The sequence below is a fragment of the Accipiter gentilis genome, chromosome 9 (assembly GCF_929443795.1).
Source record: "Accipiter gentilis chromosome 9, bAccGen1.1, whole genome shotgun sequence".
In the NCBI taxonomy this organism is placed as follows: Eukaryota; Metazoa; Chordata; class Aves; order Accipitriformes; family Accipitridae; genus Astur; species Astur gentilis.
In genome coordinates this window covers 4,947,698-4,963,660 of record NC_064888.1, presented here as the reverse complement: position 1 = coordinate 4,963,660, position 15,963 = coordinate 4,947,698, and the positions used below count along the sequence as shown (strand labels likewise).

Below are 15,963 nucleotides of genomic sequence, written 5' to 3'. Positions count from 1 at the left end.
ACTGCTGCCATCTGGAAAATCACTTATTTTATGTGTCTGTTCTGTGACAGGTGATGTGAGAGTAACTTCTTTACCCTGGAAACTCCTGTTTTCATGACCGTCGCCGATATGATTGCTGTTTAGTTTGTTTTTTATGAAGAAGGGGTGATGGGTGCTCTTCCATCTGCACATATCTCATTAGAAAGTCTTAAATCTTTTTGGGTCTCAACCCTGTCTTAATGAATATTGTGGTTTCAGAAGGTATTTCTAATGCTTCGCAATCTGGTTTTAGAGTAATAGCTTGAGTCCGTAAGTGCCTTTCTGTTCTGAGTCACAGTGATGGGGTAGTTAGTATCTGAGTAATCCTGTGCCAAGTTTTAAAAACTACTGTGTTGTTACCAGCTTACTCAAGATTTTTTGGGTTCTGCCTTGTTTTTGTATGGGCTTTCAGAATGATACAGATTATCAGTGATTTGTTAACACAGGCAACAAAGTTTGTAGCAATGAGTTGTGTGTCTTTGTATCTGCTGCAGTGATTTCGGTGAAAGAAAAAAGTAACTTCAGTTGTTTTCACTGGCCTGAAAAATGAAATCTGGCAGTATCAGGCTGGATAAGCTTTGTAAGAAAGGGCCCCAAACTCGGACTTTTTGGAGGTCAATTTGCTATTCAACTTAGACAAGGCATGTTTATTTTAAGTCACCCTTATGGCAGTCTCTGCCATGGTTTGCTGTGTTGTGTCACAAAGTTGTCCCTCACCTGCTGATCTGCTCACTGTCAACCTCACTGCTGTCCTAGCCACTGTGGGAATAATGATGGGGTTTGTAATGTTTTCCCTTTTTTTTATTAATTTCTCTTTCTCTGTGCCCTGTAATGGATTTTGTATACTTACATAGTTTTGTCAGTTCTATATCTAGTTCTATAGCTGTATCCTCTATATTTCCTTCTTTAGTCCCCTGCTTGCTTTCTTTTGCTTCACGTGGTCCTTACATATGAAAAGCCAAACCAGCACTTGTGAAGTTGTCTCTCTTATGTGCCATTAATTGCCCCATTACAAAAATTGCTTGGTTTTTTTGTTAGTTATTTCTTGACCTGGTTGCAGCACTTAGCCGAGGTGTCTGTCACTGTGGCATCTCTGATGTGCAAACATATTGAGGAATGGTTTGAGTCACCTGGGATGCGCCAGTAAGTCTGCAGTATGAGGTATTAAAAGATATGTTTTTAAACCATTCCTTATGCTATGGGGAAGGAGGGAAGGATGGGCCGATCACTAAATACAGAAAGCCTCAAGTGCACCCCATGGGTTGTCTGTTTATCCCAGAGGATGAGTGATGCAATGAGAAGGTGAGGTGGGGATGCAGCATTGGGAGGACCCGGGCTCGGTGTTGTGTACTGCACAGCTTGAGAGCTCCTGCCCAGCGAGCACAATGCTGTAGCTGGGTTGTGAGCAGTGGGAGGGAGGCAGTCCAAGCCCTAAGGTTGTGAAGGGCAAACAGTGGCTGCTGTGAGAGGAAATAGGTAAAGCACAGAAGTAGAGATGGGAGAGGAATATTAATAAGCTGAAAAATATGATTAAAAAGCAGCCACTTTTTAGGCAACCAAAGGAAAACCCAGAGCAGCTTCACTTTTATGTTTGTGTTCTGGTGTGTTGCCTAGGAGCTGCTTCTCTGCTAAGACAACAGACCAAATGTGCGCTTACGGACTGCCTGTGCAGCTGCAGAATGAATACTATGAAGCCGAGAGACATGGGAGACAGCAGTGGAGGATCAGATCTGTTTATGGAGGGGACACCTCCTGCGGTGATCCTCTGCTACCCAGTTGCCCTTTTGTGCTGTTACATACCAAGTTCAGCCTGAACCTCTTTCTCTTGGTCAATCCCAGCTAGCAGTGGCAGATTGGGAGTGAAGGGGTCAGCGGATGGGACATCTTGGAGAACGTACCTGTCTCCATCAGAGTCTGAGCACCCCACACTCTGGGGCTATATCAGTTTTGTCATCCCCTAATTCTAGATTCAAGGTATGTTGATAGCCAGTAACCTTCAAACAACAGCTCTGGAAGGAAAGAGGACTTTGTCCTTAAGGCTTTTTCCACGCAGAAGTGCTTGCTAGAGTCAGGGATGGATAAAGCCATGATGAGTGTAGTGAAAGTAGAGAGGAGTTTACCAGGTTTATTCCCACAGATCACTATACTCCCTCTTCTGCGTTTAATGTGTTAGAAGTTTTAGGGTGTAGAAATAAGACTGATAACCATGACTTTGTGATGGATGACCATGAAGGTGTTGTGGATGACAATTTTTTGACGTGTCCAGTTAAAAATGGGATCAAGTGGCCACCGTGATTAGGTTCATATCAGGGAACTCTGTAGCTAAGGAGTCACAGCCCAGCATATACATGTGTAAGCTGGGAATTTCTAGACAGGCAGTTGAAATCATCTGGACGGCTCATCATGTTTTTGATGGCATTCAAAGCTTCTGGCAGCCTGCTTTTGTCTTGGCGTATGAATGGAAAGGGTCACGTGAAGCTTCCAGGTTGACTGTACTGTCTTGGTTAGGGTTTGGGGAAAAGCTGACATTCAGGTTTTGTCCAGTGTGGGCCAAAGACTTGGTAAGAATTCTGAGTGGGATGTTATTATGGAAAAAAAAAAAAACCCTGGAAAAATAGGAATAAGTTACAAGGCCATGCCATGTACAGCCTAAAGGAAAGACAGAAGGGAGATATAGCTGTCTCAGTAAACATGAGGAGTCACTATAAAGAAGACTGAGGCAAGTAATTTTCATCAATCAATAATGGCAGAGCAGGTAATGAAAGGCTTAAATGTGCACCAGGGAAAATTTAGTTTAAATACAAGACAGGTTGAATTTCAGTCCCTTTTTTCATTAAGAAGGGAGAGTGCCGGTGGGTGGGTGGCTCACCGTCACGGGTGAGGTAGCAAAAACTGTGCTTCATGCCTCTAGGAAGGTGCCATAAACACTATTTCTAACTAATTCCTCCCCAGTACAGGCTGCGAAAACAAGTGGGGAAATAGTCCGTGCCAGAGAAATCAAACCCTTCAGTGCCTCACTCTGAAAGGTGGAGGAAGAGTCAAGTATCAGCTGTGGGGCGGTTTTGGGGGGCTCAGGATCATAAAAGCACATCAAGCATCTGCATGTCAGCTGTGAAATGCTTGGTGGGACATCCTGGGGGTGCTAACTAGTGTGCTTCAAGAAGTGATGGGTGCACCGGCCCTTGGACTTTCCTTCAGTCAACTCCGTACTCAGCCTAGTGAGCATGGGAAGACCGTGTCTGGCTGTATGGTCATCTTCAACATACCTGTTGGATCAAAATCAAATAAAAGCACTCAGGCTGCCACTTCTCAAATTGTGTCTTAGCTGTAACTTGGGTCCGCTCCATCAGCAGTGACAAGTGAACAGTTGCAACACTACAGCTGGTGCTGACACGCTGAGGTTAAGGGCAGTAATGCCAAGCAGGCACCCAGTGTCAAGCTGAGAATGTTCTGTGGTCAGCAGACCAAAATAGTCGGTGGTCTAGAAACATGCTAGTGAAGCTGGGCATGGGTATGACAATACATGTGCATTGAGGTGCTGCAGCTACTGGTGAGCATTGCTGGGACATTGCTCAAATGCACAGGAGCAGCTTTGTCACCTTCTCGTTGGGATGGGTGCTTCATGGACTGATTAAAGCAACCATTGCAATGCCTGGTGAGAAAGCACCCGTTATGGTATATGCTGCTGCTTTGCTTTTATTTGAACTGGGAGACTTAAATGTGGTTAATGCAGCGGCTCTGCAGGAAAGCCGTTTGAGGATTTTATTGGAATTTCTATTTATTGCATCGTTAGTAGCAGTAGAGGGTTTTGCTCTGTAACAACAGGCTCCTTTGGTTTATGAAGTGTGTGTAAATCCACTCCCAAGCTCCCGCAGTGCAGCGTGCTGAGCCCTGCGCTCATGCAGGCAGCAGAGCCTTTTGTAGGACCCCTGCACATAAAATCCCAAGAGTGGTATTTTGATTAATTACATTGCCACAAGAGTGTGTATAGAGGTTTGTATGGCCAAGTCCGTACAGTAGAAGGGATCAGCTAGTTTAGCATAGATGCTTTTGTTCATGTGTGCACAATTCAGTTAACCAAGAGCCAGGCAGTCCCAAAAGTTGTTGGGCAAGAGGCCGGGACGTCTGCGTGAACATGTTGGGACTTCAGCCGTACAGCTGCGGTGGCTGGGTGATGTACCTGGGCGCATAAGCCCCGTACAGAGGAAGGCTTCAGACCAACACTAGCTCATGCCCAGCAAGCTCAGCACATATGTGCAGGATTTTTTGCTCGTGCTGGGTTTCGTGCTGTTAGTGAGATGGGAAAGGCAGGCACTGTCTTGGAAGCTTCTGCGGCTTTGTTTTGTTACTGCGGAGCTGTTGCTGAGGCATTTGCAATGTCCGGTTAGCTGACAAAAATCAAAGCAGATATTTAGGGCTATGTGTTTTCTGTTTTCCTGTGGATCCTCAAATACTGTGACCACAGGAACATGGGCAGTGTGTTTTATTAATCACAGAAAAAACCCAAAATGTTTATCACACAACAGGCTTGCTGTGCTTCCTTGGGTGAGAATGTCTGCCAGCTTCTTAAGCATGACCCAAAATAAATAGAAATAGAGTCCTGCATGATAACGGCATGCTAAAATCACTGGTTGGGAAGGTTCCGATGAGCAATTCTTGTAGCAGGTATTTGACCTCTGCCTTGTCCTTCTGCTATATGAACAAACGCTTTAGTCCTCTTGCTCTTTTGATCCTTTCAAGCTCTGAAGACGGAGCTGTTCTGCACCTTCACACGTTGCTGTCTGTGCTTCAGCTCCTGACTTTGCCTCTCTTGGGGCATTAAGGACATGGGAGCAGGACACATGCACTCCCTTTTCCGTTAGGCTGAATCAAACTGCTGCAAACTTATTTTTCTTGGCAAATTGAGTACCAAGGTCAAGCAGGAACAGCATAAATTCTAACAGGCAGTAAGAAAGCTATATTTCTTAATAAAATTGTGTATATCAGTTCCATGGAGATTTTTATTTGTGTTTTTCAGAGTAACAGTTTGGCTCTGGTACCCACGGGATGGTGGAGCCGCAAGTATCCCTGCCAGTGGGCTGGGAACTTGTACTGCTTATGAACTTTTCTCTTTTCTCATCCAGTGAACGTGTAGGACGGAAAAGCTCCTCTGTTCCTTGCACGAAGGTACCAGGAGCATTGTCAGGGGCAGGAATGGCAGTAATGCAGGCAGGTCTGGAGAAAAGCGGTGGAAGGTGGCTGCTCATCTCTTCCGCCTCTCCATCCCAGCAGTGCTTCCCTGTAATTGTCAGACATGTCCTTTCCCCTTTCAGTATTACTGACTCCTCTCCTTTACATTTCCTTCCTTTCATTCCTCCAACACATGAAATGACAAAATGCAGATCTTTTCAGAGCTGGCAAGAAGTTATTTTGATTCATGAGGATGAATTTCAGGTGTGGCTGTCTTTACATAACCTTTTTTTAATTGCTCGTTAAAGCATAACAAGTTGCTGGTGATTGGAATTAATTTTTTCCCCTTGCAGGCAGCAGTGGCATGCCAAGGTCAATGAAACCTCAAAAGCATCTATCAAACACCTGGCCTGCTGGGATTGCACTGCCACTGACAGATGTACATTTTTAACCTGGCTGCTACATATTCACTTAAGCTGCTCTCAGAGAGCAGAGGGAAAGCGTTTGGAAGATTGGATTTTTCTTGTGTGAAAATAGCTGCCTTTTCTTTCATATGGTTTTTTAAGATAAAAAGGAGCAGCAGGCTGCCGCTGGTAGCATTGGGAGCCTTTTTCCTGACCTGATCCAGCTGTACAACCCACACTTGAGTCTAGGGAATCAGGTAAGGGAAGGAGTTAATGGGCAATTAAATAATTCGGATGCTCTGGCTAGTTTTTATGAGGCTCAGAAGTGGTTTCCGAACCTGAGGACTTTGCGGTGCTGTCTGCCCATCCCTGGTGGAGCAGGAACCGCCATCAGCAGTAGGCAGCGTGCCAGCTCGGCGCAGCCAGTGTTGCAGCATGCTGGGGCAGGAGCTGCTGCAGCGCTGCAGGCAAGGAGCCTCTCACCCCGCTCTGGGCATCGGAGGTGGGTCATGGTGGTTGTGGTTTGCTTCTGTGTATGGGGTTATCCAGCTCTGGACCGACTTCTTGGGCAGCCTGGGTTTGCACTGCCCAGCATTGCAGAGTGGTGTCTGCAACAGCCTGTGCATGATGGTTCAAGCTGGGTTTGGCATTTCCTCCTCCACATCCTACCCATTTGCATTTCTCCCACTGTTGGTAGCTCTGATCTTTAGAGCTGTTTCTTTGGCTGGTTTTTACCAAATGATGTAATTGGTCTTCAATCCCATCCAGTGACAATTTGCAGGCTGCCAGCACAGTACACCAGGTTGTATCTGGAGCAGGCTGGGTTTCGCTTCGCAAAACCCAGCGTTGTAGATCCATGTGCACTGGAACCTTTCAGCATAATTAACGCACACACACCCCCCACCCCCAAAAAAAAATTTTTAGACCTTTGATCTTTCCAAATAAAAAGCCTTTAGAAACTTTTGCACCAGTAATCTTGTGCCTGGGCAAACACTGGGTGGAGGAGGTTGCTAGGGTTTAGGAAGATGTACAGTGTTATCCCCTTTTTTTCTTCCTCTGTCATAGTTGTATATGCAACTTGACAAGAGATCCTGGCAGCCTGCTTCTCCAGAACAGTAAACAGAGCCAGTGCTGCAGCAGTTTGCAGATAAATAATGTATTACAGCCTGTCAAATAAAACTTTGAGCAAATACCACTTTAAAGGGTCATATATTGTGAATCTGAATATTACCCTACAAATCATTATTTCACAGACCCTTTTGATTCCTTATTACGCACACCGCGGCACTCTGAACAGGTCACCTTTTTCAACTACCCTTAAACCTGACAGTATTAGCAATATCTCTGCTATTGATGTTTGTTTAACCAGCATAAATAAGCTCAAAAATTATCCCTCAACACTTTTTTCTCCATCCAAAAGGCCTTGTGATTTTTTTTTTTTTTGCTATCTCAATTGGATATGTGGCACACATACATTTATTTTTTAGATGCTTGCTTTGAGATTTTAGGGAATATATAGTTTGATTGGGTTTTAGGAGAAGTCTTCCTAGAAATTTAAGACCCTGTTAAAATACAGCTAGATATTTTGCTAATATGAGTGTTTCAAGAGGATAGAAGCTATATTGCTGGGATGCCTGGTTGCAGCTACTTTGAAGTTCAAGAATATTTACATCAAATTTACAGAAGATGGGTTTAGAAATATCCCTCCACACCGAGCCTGAACTGGAAGGGGCAATTCAGCCCTTACCCCACGACATATGGGACACCAGGGCTGCAGGTCTGCGCTCATAGAGACACGATGCTGTTTGCTCCCTAAACCTTCGGTTTAAACAGCAATTTCCTGGTTTCCCCTTTGTTTCTCAGATTCGAAAAGTCTACGTTAATGAGGTGGATGGTCTGAGTCTGTGGCCCATCTCCACAGTCAAGGAGGACCCAGAGGAGGTCCTCCTGCCTGTGCCAGATGGTTCCTTAGCCATCAGACCTGCTTGATTTCCCAGCAGTGACCCTTGCAGCTGGTGGTGGCAGAAGGAGAGCTGAAAGGAAGCCAATGTCTGTGTTTAAGAAGTTCCAGTGGATTACTATTATTTTTTATAAAGATGTTTCTCATGGTGGTGTCTCTGAATTGGTTCAGGCTGGATGCTTCTCAGAAGCTGGCATTTGGTTTCCCACAGGAGAAGGTGGATTGAGTTAGTGGAGGGGGGGGGGAATAGTGAAGTCTGGAAGCAGAGGAATTATGGGTCTGTTGTGTTATGGTGGATCCTTGCATTGCCCTTTCATAAAGTTATGCAATTAAGGGGATGTGGAAGCAGAGAAAACTGTTTATTTGCCTTCTGTTCTCCTCATGTGATGAAGCCTTTCCTCCATGCATTGAAGAAGAGAGAGTAGGGTTATTTATTCAGACAGAAAACTAAGCTAGGAGGAAGCTTACCCACATTTCAGCTTCTAGAGGAACATGAAGATGTTCCTCCTGTCTGATAGGGGTTTTCTTGGGGGGGAAGGTGGGAATATTTAACACTTTTAAGATTATGGATAGTCTTTTAAATGATGGTAGACAGTATCCTAACGTGGTATATGAATTGGCTACTGGGACTGCGCTAACAAAGCTGGGTCAGGTTGGCGGTAGGAGAGTGAAGTGCCGTGCCTCATTTCTCCTGCCTTCTTACCCACCCATAAACACATTTGATTTCCTTGCATGTCATGTTGGCTTTTAATGAATTTCAGAATACTGCCTATTATATTTTAGGCTAATTTCTTCAGCATCTCGGGTGTCCTGGCTTGCGGGAAGAACTCTGGAGAGTGTTATATTTCATTATTTACTGTATTCTTGCCGGTGTGCAGATGCAGAATCCGCTGCTGGCACCAAGTGGCTGTGGGTGGAAGCTGCTCCAGAGGTGTTGGACTCGCCGGCCATCTGTGTTGTATGTGAGATTTTTGGGGCTGCAGTTCGGAAGGGGGTAGGACCCCCCTCTTCCCTCTCCAGTTTCCCCAATGGTGTGTCACACGTGGGAGCTGCTCTGTCCCACAGCAGCTGGTGCCCTGCAATGCCGGCTGAGCGATTGCCTTGGCCATGCTTTTCCTTTCTTTCAGATATATGAAAGGGGAAAAGGCTGTCAGACGACTTGTTTGCTTGTAGTAAATTTCCGTGTGCTCTGCCCTGCATCCCATCCTTGTAGGGTTTGTTGTGTTTTCCCCCCCCAAGTGACTGGAAAAATAACTTGTACAGTAATGTCACATGCATGAAGGCAGAGGATCGTGATTACCTGAGAAAGGACACTATTCTTTCTGCCTCTTCAAAAATCTGGGGGATTTTAACACTGTTCATAGACTGTGTATTGAGTACTGAAAGAAAAAATCACTGTAGGCTTTGCATCCTCCTTCATTTTCAAGTAGATACAATGGGTGAGCTGCGTTCGGTTGGCCAGAAGACATTCAAGAAGGCAGGAGAGGACAGATGTAGTACCTCTGCTCCTAGACAGGGAGGTGGGAAAGGGGGTGTCAGGAGTAGAATGTTTTTGTTTGGGGTTTTTTGTTGTTTTTTTAGAAGCTGAAATCAAAGTTTTTCCACTCACAAATCATTTGTAGCCAAGTTTCTCTCTGAATACGATTTTGTTGCTTTTTCTCAATTCAGTGGTGATTATATTTGATTTTGGAAACTGGTTGTTGACCAGCTCTCGCTTGCCAGCCCCTTTCTAGGCTTGACTTTGCAACGAACACCGCTGTGTGCCTGTGTATGGGAAAGCATAATGCTTGGCTGCCAGGAACTGACTTTTGGCATCTGTGAGTGTTTCAGTTTAACGTTAGAGGTGTTCATTTTAAAGCAAGATAAACCCAGAATAAGAAGAGTTAATTCCATGGCTTACAGGCTTTTTTATTTTTTTGTGAATAATACTTGCATGGTGTTTTGACTCATCACTGTACCTGATGACCACCTGCAGAAATTAAAAATCAGAACCAGTTTTGGAGCCCACAGGGAGGGGGAATGAGTTGGTTTATTCACAGGGTCTCAGAACCATTTTGTGCTTTAAAGAGATTTGTATAAATAAGTTATTTTATTTTCTTCATCTTAGATTAGTTTTATCTTTATTTTGTCCTTTAACACAATCTCCCAACTATGTGATAAATCAAGAGACTAAAGCTGTTTCGTCTCATGCGGTGGGTCTGCTGCAGGTGAGGCTCTTGCTACTGCCATGATCGAGACTCAGGTTATGGCAGTGGGATGGGCGCTTGTCATGGTTTAACCGAAGCTGGCAACTAAGCCCCACACAGCCCCTCGCTCACTGCCCCCTCGGGTGGGATGGAGGAGAGAATTAGAAGACTAGAAGTGAGAAAACCCTTGGACTGAGATAACGACAGTTTAATGGGGAAAGCAAAAGCTGCGTGTGCCGGCAGAGCAAAACAAGGAATTCATTCACCACTTCCCATCAGCAGGCAGGTGTTCAGCCATCTCCAGGAAAGCAGGGCTCCATCACGTGTTAATGGTGAATTGGGAAGACAAACGCCATCACTCTGAACATCCCCTCCTTCCTTCCTCCCCCAGCTTCACGTGCTGAGCATGACGTCCTATGGTCTGGAATATCCCTTGGGTCAGTCGGGGTCAGCTGTCCCGGCTGTGTCCCCTCCCAACTCCTTGTGCCCCCCCCAGCCTCCTCGTTAGTGGGGTGGTGCGAGAAGCAGAAAAGGCCTTGACTCTGTGTAACCACTGCTCAGCAGTAACGAAAACACATCTGTATTATCAACACTCTTTTCAGCACAAATCCAAAACATAGCCCCCTATCAGCTACTATGAAGAAAATTAACTCTATCCCACCCCAAACCAGCACAGCACTCTACTTAATTTTCGATAAATTTTGCAAGACGCTAAAAATACTGCAAGCATCAGCAAGTTAGTTGTGTTCCATGCTTCGATACTGCTGCTCAGAGCTGGTGAGATCCTTGTACTTGAATATTGGAGTTGTTTTCGACAGATGCCTTAGATAGGTTTGCTTCCAGAAGGGCTTTGCCCACCTGCCTTGGCTCGTGTCTTTGACGGCCAATGCAACAGCACTTGTTGATTTTTATTTTTCCTGTAGTACAGAAGAATCCCTGGTGTGTGGTCTAGACCAGGTTGCCCAAACCCAGAGTTTGCATGTTTTGCTACCCTTCTGTCCATCTTTTCCTTGCCTGAGTGATGGTTGAAAGCATGCCAGTACTACCTGCCAGGAAACTTTTGGGCCAGTACGCTTTGTTTTTGTAATGTAAAAGGATTAGCAGGTGCCAAGTGGCATCAGGCAACCTCTTGGGGGGGAAAATTTGTCATGTGGCTATTAGACATATTGGTCAAGCTGCAGCTTCCCACCAAGGAAATGCCGAAAACCCTGAAGACCAGAAGCTGAGAAGGTGAATCACAGGAGGAATAAACATTTTTTCCCCATTGCTTATTCTGTAGCTGTAAACGTTTAGTAATGGGTGCTATTAAATAAGATAACTTAGTTTTATCAGTTTTCTATAGTGACATTTGAGATGCAGAAGTTTGCATTGAATTTTACAACTAATACTGCTTATCTGCTTGTCTGTCTTTCTCCCAGCTGCATGGCTGCAAACATTGATGGCAAATTACAGCGTTAATCTTAATGTACCAACTCTCCCCAGGTAATCCTTAAACCATAGGGGTGTTTATATCTTCTTTTCTTTGGGAAAGCCTAAGCAAGGGGAGCCGAAGGGCTTGCTGAGACCCTCAGCAGCAGGAGTGGGGCAATGGCTTTGAGTATCTCAGGGTCATGGCTGAAAATGGGAAAGAAAGAGGAAAGCTGGGCTGAAATGATGTGTTTCATCATTGTGCTCCTGTTAAGACTTCTTCAATGTGGTATTTGGAGAATAATCCTGTTTTTTTTATCTTAAAGTTGGCACCAAAAAGGTTTGTGTGAAACACATCAGGAGAAAAATGAAGATGAAAAGGGGTTTTAATTATTTTTTTCTGGTTATTTTTGCACCCAGTAGTGCAAATCTGACCACTATCTGAATGCTTAGTTACACAACAGCTGTGAGGAGTTGGTTCTTTTTTATTTCCCCATCTGCAAGACTGCAGGAAGCTGTGCTGCTTGTGTTACCCCGTGGAGCTGCACAATACCTGCTTCTTAATGCAGGGTGGGGGAGAGAACCGACAGGCTTTTAGACACTGATTCAAGACTTTTCTAGGCATATTCACCACTTATGAGGTTGATTTGAGATACTCAGACCCGTTTCTTATCCTTTAATAAAAGATGCTATCTTATGCTCTGCTAAAACTGGGGATATTTGAAGGCAGTTGGTAGAAAAATACTAGTTTGTGTCTTTTGGGCTGAAATTAGCAATATTACGGTAGAAGAAAGCATTGGTGCTGCTTTTGAAACAGTACTGACTGCAAATTTTTGTGTCTCTTGGGTATTGTAAAACTTCTTTGCATTCTTCAAACACGGCAGAAAGGACTACCTCTGCTTTTTAATGAAGAACGCATACTTTTCCTCCAAATGAGTTTTCCCTCTCCTTTCCCCAGCACACGACAAGGAGAGAGGCTGATGTTTTGCATCTTGAGTAACCCCTAAAGTCTGTATCAGAGGACAGTAAAAAGTGCCGTCTTTTTCCCAGTTACTGCGTGGGCCACTCAAGCAAAAGCACAAGGTGCTAAGAAACAGAATTTGTCTACCTGGGAGCTGCCTCCTGCCAGCGTAGTCCATCCAAACCCCTCCAGCCCTGGCACTTTATGCATTTCAAATGCAGTAGGAATCCCTTAGGGTCCCACTGGGAAAAGCAGCCAAAGTCTGGCTTATATGCCAATAATTAAAAAATATTTACCCCCAAATTGGCATAAGCATGGAAATTGTAATAGCTTGTTTGCCAGCAGCCTAGTTGCTATATAGCATAGCTGAAGAGCGCTGTGTATTAAAATAAGCATCTGGAGCTCTGCCTACACGAGGATTGAAAGCAAGGCTGGTGGAGCTGCCGGCTTTCATCTCCCCACCTTGATCTTGGTTGGGTGCCTTGCTGGCTTTTGTGTTATCTGTGTAATTAAGCATAGAAGAGCGGTTGAGGCAGAAATGGTTAACTCGCTGAGCAATACGATGTCAAGTCAGTGGTACTAAGTTGTTCCATAGGAGTTTAAAAATTAATTTTGTTGTTAAATGTCATCTTCTGGCTTGTGATCAGCTGTAGTATAGGTCATATGTTTTCTGATAAATTTGAAGAAAATCAAATAAGGGATCCTGAACGCTGAGATCTGTGAAACCAAAATCGGTTGAAGTCTAATGTTGATGTTTGTAGAGATATAAAGAGTTGGGGGAAAAAAGAGAAGATGAAATCTGCATTATTCAGCTAGCAGAGACCTGGTGCTCCAACCCAGCACCCTCTCAAGTCGGGAAATTGCTCTTCCCTTCTCCCCTGCAGCAAAAGCCAGGAGGACGTAAACTAATGCTGGAGAGGTGGATTAATGGAGAAAACTGTTCTTTGCCAAAGGGCTTGTGGGAAGTTCTGCAGGGGGCTCACAGCAGCTTTTGTAAGGGTCAGGGACTGGAAGGGGCTGAGGGTAAGGAGAACTTTCTGGGACTGGGGAAGGGGAACTCTGGAGACCTCCATGAACCTTCCCTTGCTGGAACACTGGTACAGGACTTGGAGCAGAGAAGAGCTAAAATGAGACATAGTTTTTGCAAGACTTTTCTTTCCTGGTTTATTAACCACCGTTCCCCTTTATAGCAATCATGGAAGCACTCCTAGGTGCGCTTCTTTTGAAGCACGTACTTGCATGTTAGCTCAGTCCTGCACAGATCTTTGATCAAATCAGAAAAGGTCACTGCAGCAGCCAAATTCTCTGGATGCTAATTCAGATCTCAAAGCTGGAAGTGCGTATGAAGAACACCTTAGTATTTCTTCTTGCTTTCCACCTGTTTGGACACCTGTGGCCACTAGCTTGGTTTCAAGTTAAGGTAATCATCCTGCCTTTTCAAGTCCAGCTCTACAAATGCTGTCCCCTTGCAAGATAAAACTAGGAAGGCAAGATACAAAGACTTCTTCCAGAAGTTGTCCAAGGCACGTAGGGAAGATGTTGACTTATTGATGGAGACAGTCCTGGAGAAAGCAAATATTCAAATGCATTAGGATTTCTTCTTCATGAGTGTTTCCTGCAATGTTCATTTTTTGTTACAGTGCCTTCGTATGCCCTTACTCTGGATGGAGCTTTCTGCTGCATGGTCTTGTTTTCACTTCCCTCTTTCTTTTTTTTCCCCCCTTCCAGTTTGAGCGGCATGACCCAGTGGGAGGGCGGATCACGGAGCGGCAGTTCGGCAGCATGCTGCTGGCCTACAGCGGGGTGCAGTCCAAGAAACTTACTGTCATGCTGAAGCAGCTCAAGAAGCACTTCCAAGACGGAGAGGTCAGTGGCATCGGTGGCAAATTTGGGAAGTTGCACTGGGGGCAGTTGTCCTGCACCATGCTGAGAAATGAGTAAGCAATCTCCATCTTCTTAAGAAAAGCACCTGCACCTTGTCAAGCAGTGTAGGGGGATATGCTGACTTTGCAGGTGATAAACATTTTGCCAGCAGCAGGGCGATGGAAGAGGTGGGAGTGCAGTGGTCAGTGTCCAGCTCTGCGTATAGGCTTGTCCCTATTAAAATGGATGCTGTAATTTTCAAGATATAAATTCACTGAATGGCACCCTGGGTCTCGAGCCAGAATAAACATGGAAGACGTGTTCCTAGTTACTGGCTCGACCTTAGATTAATCGGCTGCTGCGACTGGGCAGTTTATTATTTAGTTAGGAGCTTATGTGAAAAATTATTTTAATTACTTATGATTTAGAGAGGCATAAGGTTGCAGATCTTACACTCGTTAATTTAGTGAGAGACCTTGGAATAAGACATCCCTGCCAAAAGGATGTGTTTTATCAGGTAAAGCAAGTATGGGCTGCTAAATTACTTCAGTATTAGAATTTCATGTCTGCTTCTATAAAGATGGATTGTTCTTTTATTAGCTAGGTTATAAACAAGTGATTTGTCAAATGAGAATGGATGGAAAGTCTTTGGCTGCGTATCGGGTCAATCTGACTGTTTTAGAGCTGCTTCCTCCGGACATCAGAACTGGCGTTTATTTCTTAACTGGTTTAGATGCAAAGTGTGTTATAAAACACAATTGTTGGCCAGGGTCTAGTCCTTTTTTGTCTCTTTTTGGTGCCTTAACTGGCCTCCTGTGATGTGCAGGAATCGTCAGTTCATGTGAAGGTGCTCCAGTGACTTTTTCCCCCTGTTTTCTCCCTCTTTCACTGGTGCTGGAGGAGAATTTGGGCATACTGAAGAAGTGGGACACATAGACTGATAGACTTCTCTATTAACTGCAAATAATGCCAAAAAAGTTAAAAACTGGAGGAAACCGTAAGCGAGCCAAAAGGCTGTGCTCAGAGTTGCATTCCTGCCAGAGGAGTCGCGGTACCTGCAGCTTCTCATGGTCTTGGGGTGCCAGAAAGAGCACTTTTTTTTTTTTTTTTTTTTTGCAGATTCCCTCATGTTTTGTAGGAAAATAGACTCAATATTTAATAGGCTGTTATCAATAGATGGTGTCAACATGTCATGGGAGCTGAGATACATTGCATTTTAATATTTGGAAATCTCACTTCTCGAGCTCTTTGTCACTGGTTTAAATAAGACCATTGATGTTTCCAAGGCTGTTTCCATTTATTTTATCTTTGAGCAAGACACTGCAGATTTAGCTTTTCCAATACCTCTGATCCCCTTGAGTTTTAACAGGAATCATTTGATTTCTTGTGGAAAAAATAACTTAACTGTGATGTGTGTCTAACAGAAAATATCAGCTCTATTGTTTATGTTCCCAAACTGTGGATTCTTTTGCTGTGATTTGGGGTTTTATTGTATGTATATATATACACACACACACATATATATTATTGAACGGTAGCTGGGTGTATGAGAAATTAAGCGAAGGGAGTTATTTTGGAAGGTTTCTTACAGCAGATGTTTTCTTCCTTTCATGTGTAAGCCAAGACCCTGATATCTGTGGCAGAGGAAGAACTTTTTGGTTTTATCTTATTCCTCATCCCTAAATCAGCCAGATTGTGTTTCTATTTGTAGCTAACTGGATTCAGAGCGAGTCTTTTTCATTCTTTATTCCAAGGACTTTCAAGGAGAGGAATTGGGGAGTAGGATTAAAAAATGACATTTGCAAGAAACAGAACTGGGGGAAAACACATGATTCCTTACACCGGAGAGAATAAAACACCTAAAATCCTAAAACAAGATGGCCTCTCTGTTAACAAGTACAAGATATTTAATGGTTTAAGGAGATGTAAAGGATACAAGAAGCACCAGCCACTTCGCACTGGAGGCAGATAAGCCTTGGGCAGCTCAAAGTCAAT

At 44.3% G+C, this 15,963-nt stretch overlaps 1 protein-coding gene across 7 annotated transcripts in view; it reads left to right on the top strand.

The window, feature by feature from the left end:
- The window catches only part of MICU1 (mitochondrial calcium uptake 1), a 106,917-nt gene that overhangs the window by 75,744 nt on the left and 15,210 nt on the right, over window positions 1-15,963 (top strand). For all 7 annotated transcript variants that reach the window (XM_049811053.1, XM_049811052.1, XM_049811054.1 and 4 more), the window contains one exon: window positions 13,834-13,971. In XM_049811053.1, the coding sequence (XP_049667010.1) occupies window positions 13,834-13,971 (138 nt within the window). The remainder of the gene's footprint in view (window positions 1-13,833; window positions 13,972-15,963) is intronic.